The sequence below is a fragment of the Mauremys reevesii genome, linkage group 3, assembly GCF_016161935.1.
Source record: "Mauremys reevesii isolate NIE-2019 linkage group 3, ASM1616193v1, whole genome shotgun sequence".
Taxonomy (NCBI): domain Eukaryota; kingdom Metazoa; phylum Chordata; order Testudines; family Geoemydidae; genus Mauremys; species Mauremys reevesii.
The window spans coordinates 150766741-150788431 of record NC_052625.1 but is presented as its reverse complement, the minus strand read 5'-3'; the positions used below and the strand labels follow the sequence as shown (position 1 = coordinate 150788431).

Below are 21691 nucleotides of genomic sequence, written 5' to 3'. Positions count from 1 at the left end.
AATTAATCCCGTTGAATGCTTCCACATAAGATTCAAACTTACTCGCTGAGTGGCCTACAGGTCCGTAGGGGTGAATAGCAGAGAGAGAGGTTAAGCAGCTTGCTTACACCACATAGCAGCGCCAGAATTAGAACTTTCAGAGTTTGTCTTTCCAGTCCCGTGCTTAGTCTACTGTATTATGCTGCCTCTCAAATTAAAGTACCTTGAGCTGTGCTCTTGATGGTAATTTTTTTTTAAATATTTGCCAGGGCTCCATTGCCTTTTAAGAGTGAACCCTTCCAGCAAAAGATAATTAAATTGGGCTTAACTCATATTGATCACAGCTAATTCCTTACTGAATAGGTTTATTTGTCTTGACCACGAAGTTGGTATTTCCACTTCCACTGGTGGCAAAGTAAATATTAATAAAGAAAAGACGTTGAAGAAATTGATGCCAATGACATTTGATGTTCTGTGTTTTAGCTATCCAAAAAAAGAGAAGCCACTAAATAGTCATTTAAAAAAAATTACATGCATCAAGCATTGTATTTTGTATTTAATATTTGCTTCCTAGTTATTTTGTCCAGTGACGACGAGGAGGATGACGACGACAGTGGCAGCACTAACAGAATGGAAAGCACATCGCCTCGACCCGCAGATTCAGCCCGTTCTTCCCCAGCGCCTTCCACAGGAAAGGTGGAAGCAGCATTAAAGGAAAATACTTCTGGAATAGAACAGAGACTAAGTACTGTTGCAACAGACACAGAAATTGCCGTCACATTACCAAGAAAAGCAAGAATGAAAGATCAGGTACTCAGTTTAATTTTTTTTTTCAATAAACCTCTGTGTATAAAATTTCAGATAGCGAAAATGAGAAATTTAAAGGTATGACAACTTCTCGTAGGCTATAAGTGGTCTTTATTTGATTACTTTTCACCTTGGACAGTTGGTCAAGTATTCTCCTCATTCATACAACATTGGAAGCCTAAGGAAACTTGTTCAATATATGTAGATGCTTATGCATTTAGGGATGTGTTAAAAAATCATACATTCTCAACATTCTTTGTGTTTAATGCTGAACAGATTATCTTTCTATATAATTAGGGACCTGTTCTTCCATTGTGGGATGTGAAGTGGTGTATAATATTTGTATGCATTAATGGAAGGATAATTTTTAGCATTAAAATTTTTAAACATAAAGGGACACTGGGCAAGGATGATGGTCCTTAAAATTAAATACTTTGACAACTGTCCCAACTAATAGCACTTATTTTAAGGATTTCATGGTGGGGATTTTTGTTTTTTAGTTGAGCACCACTGCAAGAATTGGATAAACAAAGACAAAAAATGCACCATGAGCAGACTCCTTTAGTGCTGTCAAAGGGGACAGCTTTCACGGTATGTTAATTTAAAGACTTAACAACCTTGACAGTGATCCTTTAAAAAATAATAAATAAATTCCCTATAACAATTGGTGTTCAATGGATGATGGTGCTGCTTAAAGCTCTTTTGGGTCACTTGTACATTTGAATTATTGTGAATTAGGTCCAGCAGCTGTATGACTACACTGCAATTAGATATCCACAGCTGGCCCATTTCAGCTGGCTGGTGCTGCAGGACTGTAAAATTGTGGTGTAGACATTTGGGGTTGGGCTGGAGCCCAGGCTCTGGGAACCTTCCCCCATTGTGGTGTCCCCCGAAAGTCTTCACTGCAGTTTTATAGACCCATAGCCCAACCCCCAAAAGCCCAAATCAGCTGACAGGGCAGGTGTGGGTGTTTAATTACAGTGTTGACATACTCCAAGTGTACTTGATAGTACACAGGAAGTTGGATCCAAGTTGGAAGTGTTGAAGGTGTTTGTTTAGAACACTGAACTAGTGGTATAGATTTCAGCATATTACATTCATATTCAAGAAGTCAGCACTCCTTTATGGAAATTTACTAGGCTACATAATATACTCTGTTTGATTAACTTTTAAGATGGCAAGGCCTGAAGATAGGGTAACGAATACAATTCTTCCATTTCTTAAATACTCTTCTGAAATAACATAAGGAAATAATTGAAAACACTTCATTGAAACTCATTGGAAGTTAGGCACCTAAGTCCTATTTCAGAGTAGTAGCCGTGTTAGTCTGTATCCGCAAAAAGAACAGGAGTACTTGTGGCACCTTAGAGACTAACAAATTTATTTCAGCATGAGCTTTCGTGAGCTACAGCTCACTTCTTCGGATGCATAGAATGGAACACACAGACAGGAGATATTTATACATACAGAGAACATGAAAAGGTGGAAGTATGCATACCAACAGGAAGAGTCTAATCAATTGAGATGAGCTATCTTCAGCAGGAGAAAAAAAAACTTTTGAAGTGATAATAGAAGATGTGAGGAGAACTTAACATAGGGAAATAGATTCAATTAGTGTAATGACCCAACCATTCCCAGTCTCTGTTTAAGCCTAACTTAATTGTATCTAATTTGCAAACAGATGCCAAAGAGAGACTGCTGAACTCGAATTAATATGCAAATTAGATACAATTAAGGTAGGCTTAAACAGAGACTGGGAATAGTTGGGTCATTACACTAATTGAATCTATTTCCCTATGTTAAGTTCTCCTCACATCTTCTATTATCACTTCAAAAAATTTTTTTTCTCCTGCTGATGATAGCTCATCTCAATTGATTAGACTCTTCCTGTTGGTATGCATACTTCCACCTTTTCATGTTCTCTGTATGTATAAATATCTCCTGTCTGTGTGTTCCATTCTATGCATCCGAAGAAGTGAGCTGTAGCTCACGAAAGCTCATGCTGAAATAAATTTGTTAGTCTCTAAGGTGCCACAAGTACTCCTGTTCTTTTTAAGTCCTATTTGAGCCTTTTGAAAACCTCCCCACTGTCTTTCACTGCACCGCCTCATATTCCTTTTCACTAACTTTAAAGAACGAACTGCTAACATCTGAGTTTTACTGAACACTTTAGAGCGAGTGAAGTAAAGACAGAAAATCATTGGCAAAATGAGATGTGGGCTGAAATATCAACATAGAACATACCTACAGTTTTAGCCATGAAAGAAGGAAACTACTATTAACTGTGTCTGTTACCATGCTTGTAGTGTTGACATAGCAGTGTTGATCCCAGGATATTGAGAGACAAGGTGGGCGAGGACCTGAAGAAGAGTCCTATGTAAGCTTAAACTCTTGTCTCTTTCACTAATGGAAGTTGGTCCAATAAAAGATATTCCCTTACCCACCCAGTCTCTCTGTTACATTAGGTATTCATCATAAATCATGCAAAAAGCTAACCATCTTTCACTCTATATAATTGTACCAAATCCTTTAGCCCTTCACACTGATTGCCTGAGTACGGCTATGATACTTAATATGTGAATGTTTCATATGGCAAGAACTTAACTACTGTATTATAAACAGATATAGTGTATACCAGTTGATTGGAGTTCTATTTTATACTTTTCTGATTAAAACAAACCTATTACAGGTTTCACCTACTAGCATGAGCTAGGTTCTTACAGGAAAAATAAAATGTCTTCATGGGCAATACTAGTAGCAAAATGTTTGTTGTAGCTATTCCTGTACTAGACCTACTTTGATTATTTAAATTTTTTGTATTGCACTTTTAATTCAAAGGATCCCAAAGTGCACTATGAACTGTGGCCAAAAATGATTAGTAACTTAGCTTAGGTAGTTATTTTTCAAGCTCTTAGTACCTTTTTACAGCAATGTAGTCATTTTTTATAACTAAAAACAAGCCTTAACACAAGTTCTTCATGAAAAGAGAATATTAGCACTAAACATGAGAGATGAACACAGAAAACTGTTCAACAATAGAACAAAGTAAAAATTTGTAAGTATCATTAAGATTGAAAACCTTGTCACCTGACAGTTAATGATCAGCTTTCCTTCTAAAAACAATATTCTAGAATTGTTCTACTTAAAAATCAAAGCAGACACATCTCTTGAGCTAATGCATCACTTCAGCTTCACTAGCTTCTTTGAGTTGAAGCCAATCTCCAAATGCCTTCTTCCAGTGCTCAGCTTCTTCATTCTGGAATCTGCCCTAAAAATCTAACAGCCCACCGACAGAGGTCCCCTGAGGGTTTCCATAGTTGTGTATGATCTCTCTTCTGGGATCTTGTGATCCTGGTAACATTCTCATGTGCTGTACTTCAAGAAGAATAGTTCTGCACTTTCACAGTCACCCAAAGAATGTACTAATAAAACCAAAAAGAACATTTTGAGGAAGGAGAGAAGCAGTCTTGAGCATGTCAAGCAGCACCACGCTTCAATGCATTAGTGTAATTATGTTGTTTTTTGGAAACTCCAAAAGCACTAATCACAATTCATAATTGTGGCAAAATGTACACAAATAGCACTAATAGTTACCTCTGTAATCTGGTTGCATTAACAAAATACTTACTTTGTTTTCCTGATTTTGATGTCAGCAGACATTCTTGGGGGAATAACAGCCTTTATACAGTTGGCATCAGTATTATGTAATCCTATTTATCTATGCAAAAATGGGTGAAAATTAAGTTGTTACAGTGTAATGGGTTCCTGCATTAACAGCAAATTGTAATGAGAAATTCTGATACTTGAAAATTACTTTGCAGTTTGGCAACATTGTATCTAACACACCAGTAAAACGTCGTAAAGTTACTTCTCAAGAAGTAACTGATGCTGTACCTATAAATTACCAAAACTCCTGGGAAAGCGTCATTCTACACTGTCGAAGTATACGAATAGGAACCCTTCGAAGAATGGTTGTGGAACCTGTGATTGTAAGTACATTTCTGCTTTGTCAGTCCTATTTTCAAATTAGGGTGAGGGTTGTCATTTTGGAATATTAATAAGTATCTCTTTGGTTAGAAGGCAAAAGTCACGTGTATGTGTTTTCAGGGCATTTTAAACCTTTTAAAATGAAATCCAAAGTAAATGCAGAGAGAAATCCTGTATATGTTTAATAGTCAGGCTGACAAACCGGGATATTAACATATGGAAGATGCTCATTTCTTTAAATTTGGTTTAAATATATACTGCTTTCAGTCTTGAAGTCAGTTTTCTTTAAACTTAGTTAAAACCCCAACTTTTAAAAACTAATATTTTCTAAAGACATGAAGGCTTTTGGGGGGCTTATTTTGGTGGAAGCATGGGTTATGGAATTCCAGCAATATATAATACTAATATAGTTGTCTCTTTCACAGTTTTGCCTTGATTTTATCAAGATACGTCTTGAAGGTCAGTACTTACTTTCTTTCTCCTTGCAGAAATTCTTCGTAAAGAAGTGGGGCTTTTGTTTAGAAATGGTTCAAAGCTTGATTTTATTATTTTAAATGTAGTAAAGTGTGTGTGTATATGTATATGTGTGTGTGTGTATATATATATATATATATATACACACACAAATATATTGTAAATATATATACTATATATATATATATAATGTAAAAAAAATATTTGTAACAGTAAGTTATACTAGGTCCCTTTTTCCCACAGACAGCAGCTAATGTAAAAATCTGGGGTATGTATATAATTGTCCTTGACATGGATTGGTAATGTCTGGAGCACTAAAGAACTTTGGTCATATAAATAGTCTGTCCACCATTAGTAGGGACTGACTTATTTCAGTATAATCTATGCTTACCCTGGAGCAAAAGAAAAAACATTAGGTTGTTGTAGAATAGACACAATTACATGATCATAGATTTTTCCTAATTGTAATAGTGACTGTTGATGTGCATCTTCCTCTGAGAGGGGTTGCAGTCACACCTGGCAAGGATGATACTAGCAGCACTTCTATACCTATACCTTTTAACACGTTATTAGCTCATTTCAACAAGATGAAAATAGCAAGCTCAGCAAGAGAGTAAATTATTGTTTTGGTTGCTGGTTATCTTCCCTATCTGCACCCAATTCATCCTCTTCCTCCCTCTTTAGAATTTTTTTCCTTTTCTTTTGTCTAGCGAACAGTTTGCATATTTCATGTCCCAGAGGAAGTAGGGCTTTTTTAAAATTAATTGTTAGTGACTTAATTTGGGGAATCATAAGGCTGCAGATATTCCCTTTATGCATAAGCTCTGTTTTCCCCTTTTGATCTTTGTACTCTTTTTGACTATGTTGCAAAGCTAAGTTCTGGGCAAAATATGGTTTCCCTCCTTATGGAATAGTCATTCTTGTGAAAGGCTTTCATGTAAATGTCGACAAATGATAATGGCTCAGTATTTCCACATTTGTTTCTTCCTCAATATATGCAATAAGGCCCTATACCACAAAGAACTTAAGCATGGGTCAGTGGAACTACTCAAGTGCTTAAAGTTAAGCATGTGCTTTGCTGGATGGGGACCTTAAGGCTTTGACATTTGTAAAAGATAGTCTCTTAATATACATTCAGTAGTTCAGGAATCATCACTTTCTTATATGAAACGAGATCTGGATATTCCTTTTCACCAGAAGTCTTATTAGACGTGGTAGAAAAGCTTCTACCTGTGTGGGGTTTTTTTTAATGACTATTTTGACAGAAGAGATTTCCCTGGGAAACATCAATTTTTGACACACCAAAATTTATTTTCATTTTTTTTAAAAACCCTGAAAACTCTTCTCAAAATTTTCTTTCAGCAGCTAGTTTTTCAATTAGAAAATAAAAAAATAAATTGATTTTTTTTTTCTTGGGACACACAAACAATTCCCAGCCAGCTCTCTTACTATTACTTCATAATTTGAGACCACATTTAGTTTTCAAACAACTTCAGATATTTCAAGATAAAAAAATTTGTGAATATTATTTTCAATAGATTATTACAGGTTTTATTACAGTCTAGCCTGTATCCACTGTTCATTTATCTTCTTCAACCTTGTAGTCATAATTTAGATTTAGGGATATAGCCAACTACACTTTATCCTGCTGAGTAAGTATTTAATCAAACCTTTTTTCTTTTCCTTGGATCTTTGAGATTTTCCTCTGAGCATGAAGTCATAGTACTGACTGGGCTTCCACAGGGAAAAGCTGTGGTTTTGTACATTCCCTCTGTACTTGCTTTAACTATGTATTTGTATGCATCTCCATGGAAGACTGTCTCAAATTTCTTCTCTCCACTTTCCAGAAACACCCGGGTCTTACTAGCCTTGCTCCTGTTCCCATATAGCACTAGCAGGTCTTCATCTATCATTAAAGAAAGAAATGGCCATCTTATTGCCAGGTTTACTTGGGTGACATTGGTCAGTGGAAGAACAGAGAGGCAAAGAAGATAAAAGATTAAAAAAATAAAATAGGTATATCTCCATATATATTTTATCTCATAGAGCTGGAAGGGACCCTGAAAGGTCATTGAGTCCAGCCCCCTGTGCCTTCGCTAGCAGGACCAAGTACTGATTTTTGCCCCAGATTGAACTCGCAACCATGGGTTTAGCAGGCTAATGCTCAAACCACTGAGCTATCCCTCCTCCTGATGAAAATGAGGATGGAAGTTGAGTATGTCAGTCCAGATGCCCAGTGTCCAGAGTGTCCAACTCCACATAAACATGTCCATACTTGTCAAGGATGGCATATATTCTGGAATTCCAGGAAGTGTTTGGACCGTATACTGTTCTTGACTTTAGGGCCCCCCAGTGCTGCCCTTCCACCCCCATGTGATAGTAACAATTGACAATAAATGAAATATCCCATCCAAGAAACCTGCCCCCTAGTGTAACATTAAAGGCTCTGTTCTTTCAGATCTTCAGCTGCAAAGACACCTACTGAGCACCTGGGCTTCATATTGGAAGTAGCAAAGAGAATGACAATTCCTATGGGAAGAGAAGCACTTTTTGTGAATTTCATTGATTGGAAAAAGGGAGACATCCCTTAAATGATCATATGAGGCTCAAATCTTCTGCTGTAAGCTTCAGTTGATAAGGCATGCACCACACAGGTGATTGTGAGAGGGCCGCAGATCATTAGCAGGTCACTAAAGATACAAGATGAGGACTCAGAATTGGGCAAGTGTCATGTCTATGACCCAATTCTATCAACTTCTGGAATCATGGTCACCTTCCCTGTGGCAAATAGTAGAGCTTTGTGGCTAAAACAATGGACAGATCCCTCCTCCAAAGTCTGACTATTTCCAACAGTCCTGAGCTGCTTCAAAGAGCAAAGGCCTTGTTCAGATGAGCCTTCCAAAACAGGCATAAAGCAAAAGAGATCTGGTTATCTGGGGAGACAAGGACCTGCTGTCCCGGAAGAAGATGATCAAGCCAGAAGGCAAGCAGACAAGCTTCCACTAATAGCTCCTTTCACTACTAAAAAGGTAAAAAGCCTCAGGAAAGCTATCAAATTTAAAACAGTCGGCCGTATGATACAAGTGTCCAAGTATAGAGCCCCAAGTCTTGGGGAGAGCCAGGGAATTTCTTCTGCTCATGATCAAAATAACATCTGACCAATGAATCCCAGACACACAGTATGGAAAACGTTCAGGATTCACCAGTAAGAAGTCTATTGCTCACTGGCATAACTGTGACCTATGGAGATTACTAGCAAGGCACAAGTAGTGTTTTCAGGGAAATGGAGTACTTGAGCTGAGAAGAAACTCCACAGTCTATCAGCAATCTGTGCTAGTTGTGCTGGAATTCCTGTAGTTTATTTAATCATTGGTTTTGGTGCCAGTTGGTCCAAGCAATAGTGAGTTAGCATTCAGAGACTAGGGACATATTGGCATGGAATCCTGATGAAATTGTTGCCAGGTTACTGGAAGGCAGTAGATATATTGAGACAAGTAGCTAGTCTCCTGTCCCACATGAGACTTAAACCTTATGCTGAATATTTTTTAATAAAATATTAAACAACTTCTCCCAGCAACGTTTATTCTTAAATCCTGTTGCTAATATGTTAGGCAAGAAGAATAGTAAATTTGCAAACCCTTTTGTGCAAGCTGCCTTGCACAATTTTTCACCAGAATAATGTCATCCTGAACAGTCTTGAAATTCAGGCCCAAAATATTATTGGCCCTTCCCCTGAACCAGGAAATCACCATATCTACATCTGGTCCTTATTCCAAGATTCCTAAAGAGAGAGAACTACATTTCTGGATGTCTATAGTGCTCATCTTGCATGGAAAGGACAGCAAAGTTGAGGAAATCTTGGTGACTTTTACGTTTGCATCAGAACGTGTGCACTTTTGCAAATCTATCCTTGACTTAAGTAGGGTGACTAGACAGCAAGTGTGAAAAATTGGGATGGGGGTGGAGGTAATAAGAGCCAATATAAGAAAAAGCCCCAAATATTGGGACTGCCCCTATAAAATCGGGACATCTGGTCACCCAGGCTTGAAAATGACTAAGTCCCTTTCAGAGGGAGGACAAGTCAGTGAGACTTCTGCTCCTAAGTAACGTATCAGCACTTTTGAAAAACCTACACTTAGTGGCCCATGAATCCACCATCTTTTAGATGAATTAGGAAACTGACAGATTATTATGTTCCAGCAGAAAAAGAGAGACACAGAATCTTTTTAAATCCCACTCTACCTGCTTCGTAGGATCTTTGTGAGTAGAAAGAGGGGAAGCTTCTAATAGAGATTTTCAAGCCTATCTCTTGGTCTTCTGTCCACATCTTTGCCAAATGTCATAGAATAAGCTTGCTTTTGTAGCCTTTGCAGAATGGAGTTGCAGGCAGTAGTCAAATGATTTTCACACTAAAATGATGATCTGCTTTACATATATCAGTCCAACACCAAGTAAGATTTTAAGTTCCTACTTCATTGCTGAGAACTTGTATACATTTGTAGTCTCAATTTCAAAGAGTTTACAGTCTAAAGAACAAGGTGTCAAAGTTGGTTGACACTAACATAAAAGCAGGGGAGGGAAGACTGTTCTAATATAAACTACTTTTGTGTGCAGTGTATATGCATAGTAAGTTGCTTGGTGTTAGCAATTATAGGAATCTCAACTGACCATCTCCCCAGCCATTATCAGATATTTGTTAATGGTTATTGCATAGTGTCAGTCTAAACAAAGAATTAGTACTGCTTTCTCCTCTTGTCGCAGGGTCCCATCCCCCTCACCATCTTTTTTCCCCCCTGTCATTCAGGGGTCAACATGTTAAAATCTTTTGAGAGAATGGACAGAGCTGAGGGTATTGTTATGATGGAAGGTGTAATGGCTGCCATCAATAGATTCTTTGATATGTAAACAAATCTAGATCTGGTTGAAGCTGCTTGGTCAACCAGATGCCAGGGGCTTTGTATGGCTTACATTTTCCCCTTTTTCACCAAAATCAATAGCGTTCTGTCCATTAAGGCCAGGAGCATTCTTTGAAATTTTGGAATTGTGTTGTTCAATAGTTAGCTGACATTTCCCCATTTGGATGTAACACAGTATTTATGTCTAGGACTTCACTTTGCTTGGCCAGTAAAATATAGCTATAAATTGGAAGCCTATGTAATATAGCTCAAGTTCACTCCTTTAAAGAACTGTACATTTTGGTATGGTTTCTCACCCTTTTCTAGGAGCTACCAGGCAATCACAGTTCATGTATGTCTTTATTCCCTTCTTTTTAAAACTCCCCTTCCTTAGAGCAGGGGTTCTCAACATTTTTCTTTGAGGTCCCGCCACTGCTCACCTGTGCTGCAACAATTGTTTTTCTCCATATAAAATGCAGGGCCAGTGTTAGGAGGTAGCAAGCAGGCAGTTGCCTGGATCCCCACACCACAGGGGGGCCCACAAAGCTCAGTTGCTCATGCTCCAGCATCCATGGGGTAGCATTGGGGTCCAGTCCCTGGCGAGTCTAACGCTGACTCTACTTGGCGAACCCCCTGAAACTTATTCACCACCCCCTTAGGGGGCTGTGGACCCCCGGTTGAAAATCGCTGTCTTAGAGGATGTGGGCAAAGCACATTTCATAGATCCATGCTAAGCACATTTCATAGGTTCATTTTAAAATTTGCAATACTGCAGGCAGAGACAAATGTAATTACCCTGGGAATCTTTTTTCCCCCATGGAATAAAGAATGGATTAGAATAATTTTAGTGTGTCTTTGCACTAAGTTTAATGGCTTTCCTGCCTATTGACAATAGAGCCTTTTAATTTCAAAACAGAAATCGCCACCTATGTTGTTTTTGAATCTGAAACTTGTTAAAAATTCCTTTGTCTGCAGTAAACAAATGAATTGTCCGTTCTTATTAAAACTAAAATGAAAAGTTGCAAAGGGCATCTTCATACGGGTTTAATGAAATTTTGTTTTTTCCCTAGAGTCAGAAAGTGATTCCCGAGAGATTAATTTAAAAACTTCTGAACTTACCAAATGCGAGTGGTGTGGTGTCCGAAAGTTACCAGTAGTATTTCTGCAAACAGTACCTGCTGCCTGTCTTAGCCTGAGATCCCAACTGAAGATGAGTAGGGAGAAGGATAATGTTTGGTATGACTGTAAAGGAGTGAGTAAGTAAACCGAGTTTGTCTATTTACTGTAACCTAAAAGATGACCAAATTTTAACACACAATTTAAGTGCTTTAAAAAAGTGAGACTAATATCACTGGCTAGAGTAATATATGATTTAGTAGGACACTGCTGCCTTCCTGTGCATCTCTGACAAGACAACTTTTAACAGCCCGGCAGCATTCTATTCTCCCACTCACCCCATGTACATGTTGTTAATATGTTGTCAGGTTAGTAAAACCAGTTCTTTATCAGTAATCCTGGTGAAACACAAGTGAGTAAATTTTTTATGTGGGGTGTTAAATTGTCATGACAAGGTCATCTTATAATTTCACTGTTACCACCCCTTTCTACATCTGAACCTCTGCTTGAATAGAAACAGTAACAAATTATACCACATTCTTATGGTAATCTTCTGATGTGGTCAGTTATTTGCTAGGAAGTCAAGAGCTATTTTATTTTATATTAGATTTAAGCTGAATTTCATTTTAGAGTTCCTGAGTTTAAAGCATAGCGTATTAATCTACTGTACTTTTCTATCTAGTATGCAGTCCATCACTCTTACACATTCATTTAATCTTAAACATATTTACGTATGTATGTTTGTACTGAATTTAAGCAACACACAAGTTATGCTTCACTTGTAGTGTTAGACTGAAGGAAGATTGCCTTCAGCCACGTAACAGAAATATCCAAAACACAGAACCTAGTAGCGATGGGGGACTTTAACTGCTCAGACATCTGTTGGAAAATTGTGCAAAACAGAAAATTTCCAATAAGTTCTTGGAATGTATTGTGAGCAAGTTTGTTTCAGAAAGTTGACATAGCCACCAGGGGGACAGCCATTTTAGACTTGATTCTGACCATCAGGCAGGAATTGATAGCAAATCTGAAGATGGAAGGTAATTTTGGCGAAAGTGATCATGAAATGATAGCTCTTCAAGTAGTGTCCTATGAATGCTCCACTTCAGGTGTGCATGTGCCCCATGCACCTTTGATTGGGGATGGATGTCAGCAGCATCTGTTCGGCCTGTGCATGCTTCGTGCCTCAAACTCAGGCTATATAGGGCTGCACAAGTGAACCACCCTCTGTTCCTTCACACCAGCCTTGGCCTAAGACAGAGCATTTAGTGTGTCCGCCTTGAGCATGCCTCTGCTAAAAGGGTTCTCTCTTTACCCCCCTCCCCCCCATACACACACCTGCAATCCTGCAATTTCGAATGGCAAATTATCAGGTGTTCATGGCAAAATATAATTACACAAAATTTGCTGCTTTTATTGAGCACCTTCTACCTGAGCAAAGAGCAACATTAGACCGTCATTGCAGAGACACAGTTACTGGCCAGGACATTCCTTCAGGTGGCGCTAGATGTGGCAGACACAGTGGCCCATTCCCTCTTTGGTAGTAGTAATGTGTAGTGTATTCTGGCTTCAACTGTCCAGCTTTCCCAGAGAGGTCCAAATCACTGCAGAGGACCTCCCTTTGATGGTCTGAAGTTGTTTTCAGAGACCACAGATGAGTCCCTGCATACTTTGAAAGCCTCCAGGACCACTTGGCAATCCTGGGGAATTTACACTCCTTACACATAAAAGAAAATATAGTGGGTCACAGACTGCCCAGAGAGCCCATCCTATCCAATTATCTGAGTTCCAAATACTGATTGAACCCCCCTCCCTCCTGAATTCCTAGGAATTCTCCACCTCAATGCATGATTCCTTGATGGTGTGTGGGGCCAGAGGCTACCTGTTCTACCAAGTACAACAGGTGTTGTTAAACAGTAGGAAGGAATATACCTGAAACACTTACTTTCAAAAGCAGAACAGATTTAGCTCATTGGTGTAAACTCCGACTTGCAACTGAATCTTCTGCGCTCTTGGTTATCTTGGTACCTGAAGAAAATAGGATTACCAACCAGCTCGGTCAAGGTTCACTTGGCCACCTTTCATTCCCCAGTGGAAGGGTTCAATGTTTGCTCACCCAACAACCTTAAGGTTTGTCAAAGCTGTGGGGAGCCTTTTCCCTCAAGTGAAAGACTCTCTACTCCGGCTTGGGATCTCAGTCTAGTTCTTACACACCTCACACCACCTCCCTTTGAACCAATGGTGACCTGCTCCTTACCTAACCTGTCATTGAAAATGACCTTGGTAGCCATCACATCAGCCCAAAGAGTTGAAGTTGGGGCTTTTAATGGTAGACAATCCTTTCACAGTATTCAAGGACAAGATTTCATAGCATTATAGGACTGGAAGGAACCTCGAGAGGTCATCTAGTCCAGTTCCATGCACTCATGGCAGGACTAAGCATTATCTGGACCATCCCTGACAAGTGTGTGTCTAACCTGCTCTTAAAAATCTCCAATGATGGAGATTCCACAATCTCCCTAGGCAATTTATTCCCGTGCTTAACCACCCTGACAGTTAGGAAGTTTTTCCTAATGTCCAACCTAAACTGCCATTGCTGCAGTTTAAGCCTACTCCTTTTTCTAAATCCTCCAAAAATATACTCCATGTATGTGCATAATATGGCCAGCAAGCAATTATTACACTTTCTGTTCTCTTTAACAGTATTTCTTCCTCCCACCAGTACACATCATTTTATGCTCCTGCTGGTATGAGATTTTTTTAGAGTGAGAAATCTATGCATGTTTGTATTTTAGGTTATCTGTATTTAGGATAACTTTACCATGTTAAACAAACTTAGGCCAAATTTTTCAAATCTAGATGCATATCTTTGTGCATTAATTTTGAACCTTGTAAATCAAACGTGCCTGATATTTCAGAATACATAAGAACACACAATACTCATGGGATTTGTAGAGGTTCTGCACCTGTGAAAATCAGGCTTAACTTTGGGAATGCATTTCTTTTGACTTAAGGCTGTTTAACATCAATAACTTTCAAACAGGAAAATCCAGATCGATTTTTATGCATTTTTAAGTAAATTGACAATTGTGTATGTTTTTTCCTTAGATCCAGAAGAACAGTACATTGTTCTGATTTTTGAGACTGGCCTTGATGCTCATGGAAATACAATATTTGAAAAAATTGTTGCTGAGATTGGTATCAGGAATAATATTTCTGATTTCTTTGTGAAAATTCCATTTGAAGAAGCCAATGGTAGGCTTGTGGCCTTTACAAAATCCTTGGAAGACAACTCCAAAGGAAGTGCTTCTTCTCTTAAAGAAAACAAAATAAAAAATGTAAATATATTTTGTTCTGGATCAAAGCTTTACTCTAAGTTGTGATATCATTTGATTTACAAATACTATGATTAAACTGTGCTGTTTCACTAGGAACAATGTCTTTTAGTATATATTTTTTTGTCTTTCTAGCTTTTAGTTCAAATATAACTAAATGTGTTACATTAGTACAATTCCAGAAGAGGATAAGTATTTTGCTTGACTGTTGTTAAATGTAATTAGTGTTTTCTTTTCACCGAGTGTAACTCCCTCAGAGCTTGTAGAATTTTGAGCTATCACTTGAGTTTGTCTGCCAGTCAGACTGACATATAAGTACCATAAATTAATTAAAACTATTTTTCTTCCCTTTGTTATGTTAAATGGATCTTTCAGACCATGGTACTCATGATATTCCTGTCAGGAAAATGCCTCTGCTTAGCCTCTCAGAGCATTTTTTTAAAACAATAGAACATGTTGTCTCCTTGGGGGAATTTACAGGGATTTAATAATTTAATTTTATGAACTTTGAGTGTACAGTTGGAATAAATATTATATTTATTTTTATAAGGTTGTCCCTGAATCCAAAATACAGCTGCGAAATGCACCTCCGTTTCAATTTTTTGATGATGATGATGAAATTGGAGAGCCACATACAGTCTTTATCGGTCCTATAGAAAAGTAAGATGCCTTTCTCTGTTTTTGCAATGCTTTACTACTTTCTGTGGAGTTTCATATTTATTATTTAATGTATTTTTCTTTGCAGGTTGATAGTTTATCCACCTCCTCCTGCTAAAGGTGGTATTTCTGTGACCAATGAAGACCTCCATTGCCTAAATGAAGGAGAATTTTTAAATGATGTTATTATTGATTTTTATTTAAAGTAAGTTTTGTTATTTCAAGCTGGCTTTTAGCATCTCCTCGCTATGGCTCTTTAAAGCTCTGTAGGTCAATTAACATGACTTGGTTTCAAGCCATGTATGTCTGCCAGATTTAAAAGTTGAATCGTTATTTTGTTAAAAGGTTTTTAATCTTATGCTTTATGTCCTGTTTGACACGTATTTAATTTGAAAACAAGATTCTGCAAAGCTTCTCTATAAGAGAAAAAACAGTGATAACTAAGTAGGGAAGAAATATAACCTTAGTTTGACCTTCCTCTCTTTAAGATGAATAAACATGTTCAGAATTTTTATATGCACTAGAGCTGAATTTAATTATTTTGATTTATAGAATTTGCTAATCAGAAGTCTTTTAGCAGTCCTTTAGAATGCGATTTTTTTAAAATGACAGTTTTCAACCTATGGTATTAAATGACATAATCATGTGACTGAGGTTTGGTGCCTAATATGTAGAAGTGTATGTATATATAAATTTAACATATTTATTAAAAATATATTTTAGAGGAAAAGAGAAGACCGAGAGCCTCAGTTTTAGAATGTTAATTTCTATTTCTTTTGTAACAGAGCCTCAAGGTTGCTGCTTTTTATTTGTACATTGTGTCAATGACCCATTAACTAATAAGTTTAAATCTTCTACGTGCTTTGATAATAAAATTAATTAAACAGAAACCCATAATAAAGGACCAACTCAAACCCACAAAAAGTAATGAAATTGCTTGAGTAAAAACGTTGCCTTAAAGTGTGGGTAGCACAGCATTTGTTAGTTTCACTCTAGTTAGTTAACTGAGCCATGACACTTTTGCAGTTCATTCAAATATAATGAGGGGCACCTCTTGGGTGGGCACTGCTGTCTAGTCAGTATGGCCACTATGTGGCAGACTTTGTCAGCTAGTAGAGTAACACAGAACTTTACATAAAAGAATTGCAGGAGTTTAAAAAAAATAATAATAATAGGATATTTTTCTTAAAACAGGTATTTGGTCCTAGAAAAACTGAAAAAAGAAGATGCTGACAGAATTCATGTGTTCAGTTCATTTTTTTATAAACGCCTTAATCAAAGAGAGAGAAGAAATCTTCATGAAACTGCAAATCTATCGTAAGTGTGATGTATTAAGTGCAAACACAATGAAGGCCATTAGAATAGAGACATAACACAAATAAAACCTGTCAAAAAAATATGGAATTGTATTTTAGCTGCTGCTGCTAGCCAGAATCTCGGAAGTCTTACCCAAGAATCATAAATGTAGAATATGCACTACAAATCTTATGAAACTTTTTCCACTAGTGCTAATATCATGAAAATATCCAGAAAGGTAGTCTTATATTTAAAAAAAAAAAAGAGTCCAACAAAACAAAGATTACATGGTGCCATTAAATATTCAATATCATTGTACAATATTTTTTCTCTGCTGTTGGTGTCTTACAGAGTACAGCAGAAGCGACATGGGCGAGTAAAAACATGGACACGGCATGTTGACATTTTTGAGAAGGATTTTATTTTTGTTCCCCTTAATGAAGCGTAAGAAAGAACTTCCTTTTATTAATTTTATACAGTAGAAGTTGTTTGGATTGCCAATTTTTAAATGAAAAGCATGCTTACAGTGTTTGCACTTGAAGTTACAGCAACCTTCCCCATTTCATATGTTGAGTGTTCATCTCAAACTGGTAAAAACTTCAAAAAATGGAAGGACAGTGCAATTGTCATAACACATGAATTATTAGGAAATATGAAGATTGAGCAAAAATGAGACCGTTTTCATGAAGGAGATCTTATTTTTCACCTAGCTTTATTTAAAACTTTCTCTTCTAATCTGGTTTTAGTCAGTACTGTTGGGTTTTTAACTTTTAACATTTTTTTTTTTAACTGATGGATTATGAGACCCCCTAAGGCATTGAAGTTGCCTGCTCTTGGTTCCAACGGGGCCATGCCCCCACAGCTGGTAAAGTTTATTATTTATATTACCATAGTACCTAGGAGCTCTAGTCTTGTGCTGGGTCCTGAACAAACAAAAACAGTCCCTTGTTCCAGGAGTTTGCAATCTAAGTATAAGGCAAGAGATAACAGATGGATACAGACAGATTGAGGAGTACAAGGCAACAGAGCCCTGGTCTACACTAAGCTCGGGGGTCGAACTAGGGTACGCGAATTCAGCTACGTGAATAACGTAGCTGAATTAACCACCCTATTTACTTACTATTTCAGATCAGACACAGCGAACTCCGCGCTCCAAGGTCGGACTCCGGCTCCTCTCCCTCCCGCCGCGGTGGAGAGTTAGAAGTTAGCGCTTCTGGGGTTCGAAAATTCAATCGTTCGCGATCAGACGAGACGCTTCGAGTTCGAGCGAAATCGACTCGCCGCGTCGACCGTCCCGGTAAGTGTAAACGTACCCAGAGAGACAGCTTTGGTCAACATAATAGGCAGTGAGGCTGCTGGTATGCAGAAACAACAGTCAAGTTTTTTGTAGGCATCACAGTAAAGGAGAGTTTTAAGGAGAGATTTGAAGGTAGGTAATGCAGTAGTCTTGAAGATGTTTTGGGGGACTGCCTCCCAAACATGTTGGGGTAGCATGGGAGGAAGCTTGAAAGTACGTTTGAAAATTAACAAGTGGGCAAAAGAGATTACTCTTATGGGCCAATTGGAGGTGAATACCGACAGCTAGATAGCAAATGAGAGTTGATAACTAGTGCGGGGATGGACTGTAAAGGGCCTTAAATGTGAATACCAACACGTTAGATTGGATAGAAAGCAGGGAACCAATGAATGGACTCAGAGAGGTGACATCAAAGTGACAGGTTAAGAAAATGATCTTTGCAGCTGTATTCTGAATGGATGTGAGCAGGGTAAGATAGCCTTTGTGAAGGCTAGAGAGAAAGATGTAGCAGTAATCAAGATGTGAGATGATGAGAGTGTAACTGAGTTTTAGCTGTGTGGATGAATAGAAAGGCTGTATCTTAGAGATGTTATGCAGAAAGAATCACCAAGATTTAGATATAGCTTGGACCTAAGGATCTAGAGACAGGTCCAAGTTGAAGGTTAGGGCCTGAGGCCTTGTCTACACTACAGGGGAAATTTGATCTAAGCTACCCAATTTGAGTTACCTGAATAGAGTAACTCAAATCGACGTAACTTTGATCCTACTTACCGTGGGTCCACACTACACAATGTCAACAAGAGATGCTATCCTGTTGACTCCCCGTACTCTTCTCAATCCGGTGGGGTATAGGAGTTGACGGGAGAGCAATCTGCAGTTCACTAGATCTCCTAAATCGACTGCTGATGCATCGATCGCAGCTCATTGATCCCCCACAGACAGTTGGAGAGCAGGCGAGACGGTTCCTTCAGAGGGCATATTGAAGGAATGACTAGAGAAGTAGGAGGAGAACAAGGAGAAGCAGAGTGACAGAAGCCAAGGGAGGACAAGATTTCAAGAACATAGTCAACTGTGTAAAAGGTGGCTGATCAAGGAGCATAAGGATGGACTACTAGTTCAGAAGCTATCTGTGACATGGGAGAAGGAGATGTGAGTTGTAGAAGGGGAAGAAAGAAGGGAAGGTAAGCGGAGGGGAGAGGGAAAAGACTGTTGTATTTTGTCAGTTTTCTCTTGGAAGAAATTGCCAAGAATCTGCATGGAGAGGGACGTGGAGGCAGTTGAAATTCTTGTCGCCTTTGCTTTATCTAGGTGTAATTATTTTCCATAATATTCTTTTTAAACCTTCCTTGTGTAAGAAGGCAGACTTAGTGTAAGTCTATACAGCAAAGGAAAACCCGAGGCTGGCTCTTGCCAGCTGACTTGGGCTCACAGGGCTTGGGTCATGAGGCTGTTTCATTTTCGTTTAGACTTCCGGGCTTGGGCTGGTGCACGAGCCCTGTGAGTCTGAATCGACTGGTATGGGCCAACCGCAGGTTTTTCTTTGCTGTGTAGACATACCCTGAGCCCAAGTCATCAAGGGTAAGGGGCAGTTTAACTGTGGGGTAGATGTTCAGGTTCAGGCTGCAGCCCGAACTCTGGGACCCTCCCCCCTTGCAGGGTACTGGAGCTGGGCTTGAGCCCAAATATCCACATTGCAGTTAAATAGCCCTGCATGCCCAAGTCAGCTGGCACAGGCCAACCGCGGGTTTTTAATTGTAGTGTAGACATACCCTTGGTGACTTCCTAATGATCATCAGGGAGTGTTAATGTTAAGTGCTTCTCCAAGGACAAAAGCATGTTACCTTCTGCTCACCTAACCTCCATCAAAATGAGCAAAAATATCAAGGTCATTCCCAAACTCATTTCCCCTTTTAGAAACATGAGTGGTTACCATTAACTCTTCAGCCAACTTTTTAAGAAAATGTAGACACTTATGGGAAACTACAAGTGGAATAATATAAAGAATGAAAACTTCGACTAAGAACAGTGACATATATTTATCACAAGTAGTAGCTTTCTGAATGTTTGGAATACAAAGGGTGAGATTCTGATCTATGATCTTATCGAAGCCGCCCGAAATCTTGCTTGTATGCAAAAGGCCTATAAAGAAGCTCCTTAAGCCATTTTCCTCTTCCTTTGTGCACTTGTTCAGTGGTTGGCCCTAAAGAGGCAGTATGATCTTGTTGACTGAGCACAGGACAATGAATCTGAATTCTATTCTTCTCTGCCAATGGTTTGTTATGTAGCCTTAAGCAAGTCTCTTAATCTCTCTTCCATTGCTTTCATAGCTGCAAAGTGAGAATAATTCTTAATCCTGAAACATACCATTGAGCTAGAAGTATGCTTATGAGCTTAGTTAAACATTAATTTGCACTGAACTTTGAAGATATCAGGTATTAAAAGGCCTTGTCTATATTAGAGAAATTTGGACTGCTGGCATGCCTGTAACATACCCGTGTGTTCACACAAACTTACTCAGATTGGTTCACAGACAGTCACACACTTGCCTTGACCAGAGGAAGTGCAATCTAAGTCACCATGTTGGGCTCCACAAATGTAATGCTAGCTGATTATGAAGCAAGTCTTGGAAGAAGCCATTGTATTAGCGCACTCTGCCATGTGGCCCAAGGCAGATGCCTGGGCACTTGAGAGAATCTGAGAGACAAAATGGTTGTTGCAGCTGAAACTCTGTAATTTGGTACTTCCTTGTCCCCGGAAAGCAGGGTATTGCTTGCTCTGAGAAACAGAGTAAGGAAAAAAATAAAAATGTTGAAGGTCCAATCCAGTATGGGCCAAGGTAACATCCACTCTGGGGCAGACATGAAAACGTCTTTCAATGAACTAGTCCCTGTCATTGGGCCTTTTCCATCTGTGGAGTCTGAAGTACTGTTGGACAGCTTCTAGACACCCAGCATAAGGCTTGTAAGGATCTGAATGGAGGACACCATTAGGATGGTTGAGTCCAAGGCAAGAGATATTTGAAAACCAAGTGGTGCTGGAGACCATGCTGGGATCACAGGACCTGTTAAGAATTTCTGGAGTTGGCAGTGAAGATTGTTCAGGCGGAAGAGTACTCTGGAGATGAGGGGACTTATGTATAAGGTATATGAACTTTTGTTTTATTTCATTGCCATAATTGTGAAACTGACAGATGCAGTCTCAAGTGAAAGCAGAAGTCACTCCTACCATGCCCTCCAGCCTCTGCAAGTGTCCTCTCTGCCCTGATAGTGCTGCCACAGCACAGTGGCAGCTTTTTATGCCCTCCCCATTCATCCAGCTTTGCTCCACTAGATTCCAGCAGGTAGGCAGCATTCTCTAACCTTCTTCCATTTGAGACTGAATGGGCTGTTTCAAGTAAAGGCCAAAGTTTCTGGGAACTAACAGTGGCTAGCTAAGTCATGCCACATGTCCATATGCAAAATTGTAGTCCAGTAATTTTAAAAGTCAAACACTGAACTACAGAAAATGTAAAAGAAGAACTTCATTGCAACAAGCTAAGGCATCTTAGTCCTAGCATGTACTTGCATTGTATCTGTTGTTTCATATGCCAGGCTAAGGTTTCAGTTCAATTGGCTACCTAGTTGCAAATGCATTTCATTCTGCTTTTTGCTTAATTCATATCAAAATTTGGGTACAAGCTCATTGTTTGCACGCAATTAGAGCAGTTTGCTAACAGCCACAGTCAAGGGGCATGGAATCTCAGATCTTGTATCCTCTTCCATTGTCCTTACTGCTATTCATAAAGAACTGGTCAATATATAATTTTTGTACTGCTATAACTGTCAGTTGCAGGTGTTGGTTTGTTTTTT

At 38.7% G+C, this 21691-nt stretch overlaps 1 protein-coding gene across 9 annotated transcripts in view; it reads left to right on the top strand.

Annotated features, from left to right (window-relative positions):
• SENP6 (SUMO specific peptidase 6) overlaps positions 1 to 21691 on the top strand; it is a 191784-nt gene that overhangs the window by 141769 nt on the left and 28324 nt on the right. For 8 of the 9 annotated variants that reach the window (XR_005595886.1, XM_039529204.1, XM_039529203.1 and 5 more), the window contains 9 exons: positions 554 to 789; positions 4608 to 4775; positions 5199 to 5232; positions 11213 to 11398; positions 14367 to 14596; positions 15144 to 15253; positions 15339 to 15455; positions 16445 to 16567; positions 16898 to 16990. Coding sequence is in view for 8 of the 9 variants with exons in the window: in XM_039529204.1 (XP_039385138.1) it covers positions 554 to 789; positions 4608 to 4775; positions 5199 to 5232; positions 11213 to 11398; positions 14367 to 14596; positions 15144 to 15253; positions 15339 to 15455; positions 16445 to 16567; positions 16898 to 16990 (1297 nt within the window). In the remaining variant the exon portion in view is untranslated. The remainder of the gene's footprint in view (positions 1 to 553; positions 790 to 4607; positions 4776 to 5198; positions 5233 to 11212; positions 11399 to 14366; positions 14597 to 15143; positions 15254 to 15338; positions 15456 to 16444; positions 16568 to 16897; positions 16991 to 21691) is intronic. The other variant, XM_039529207.1, reaches the window with a different exon arrangement.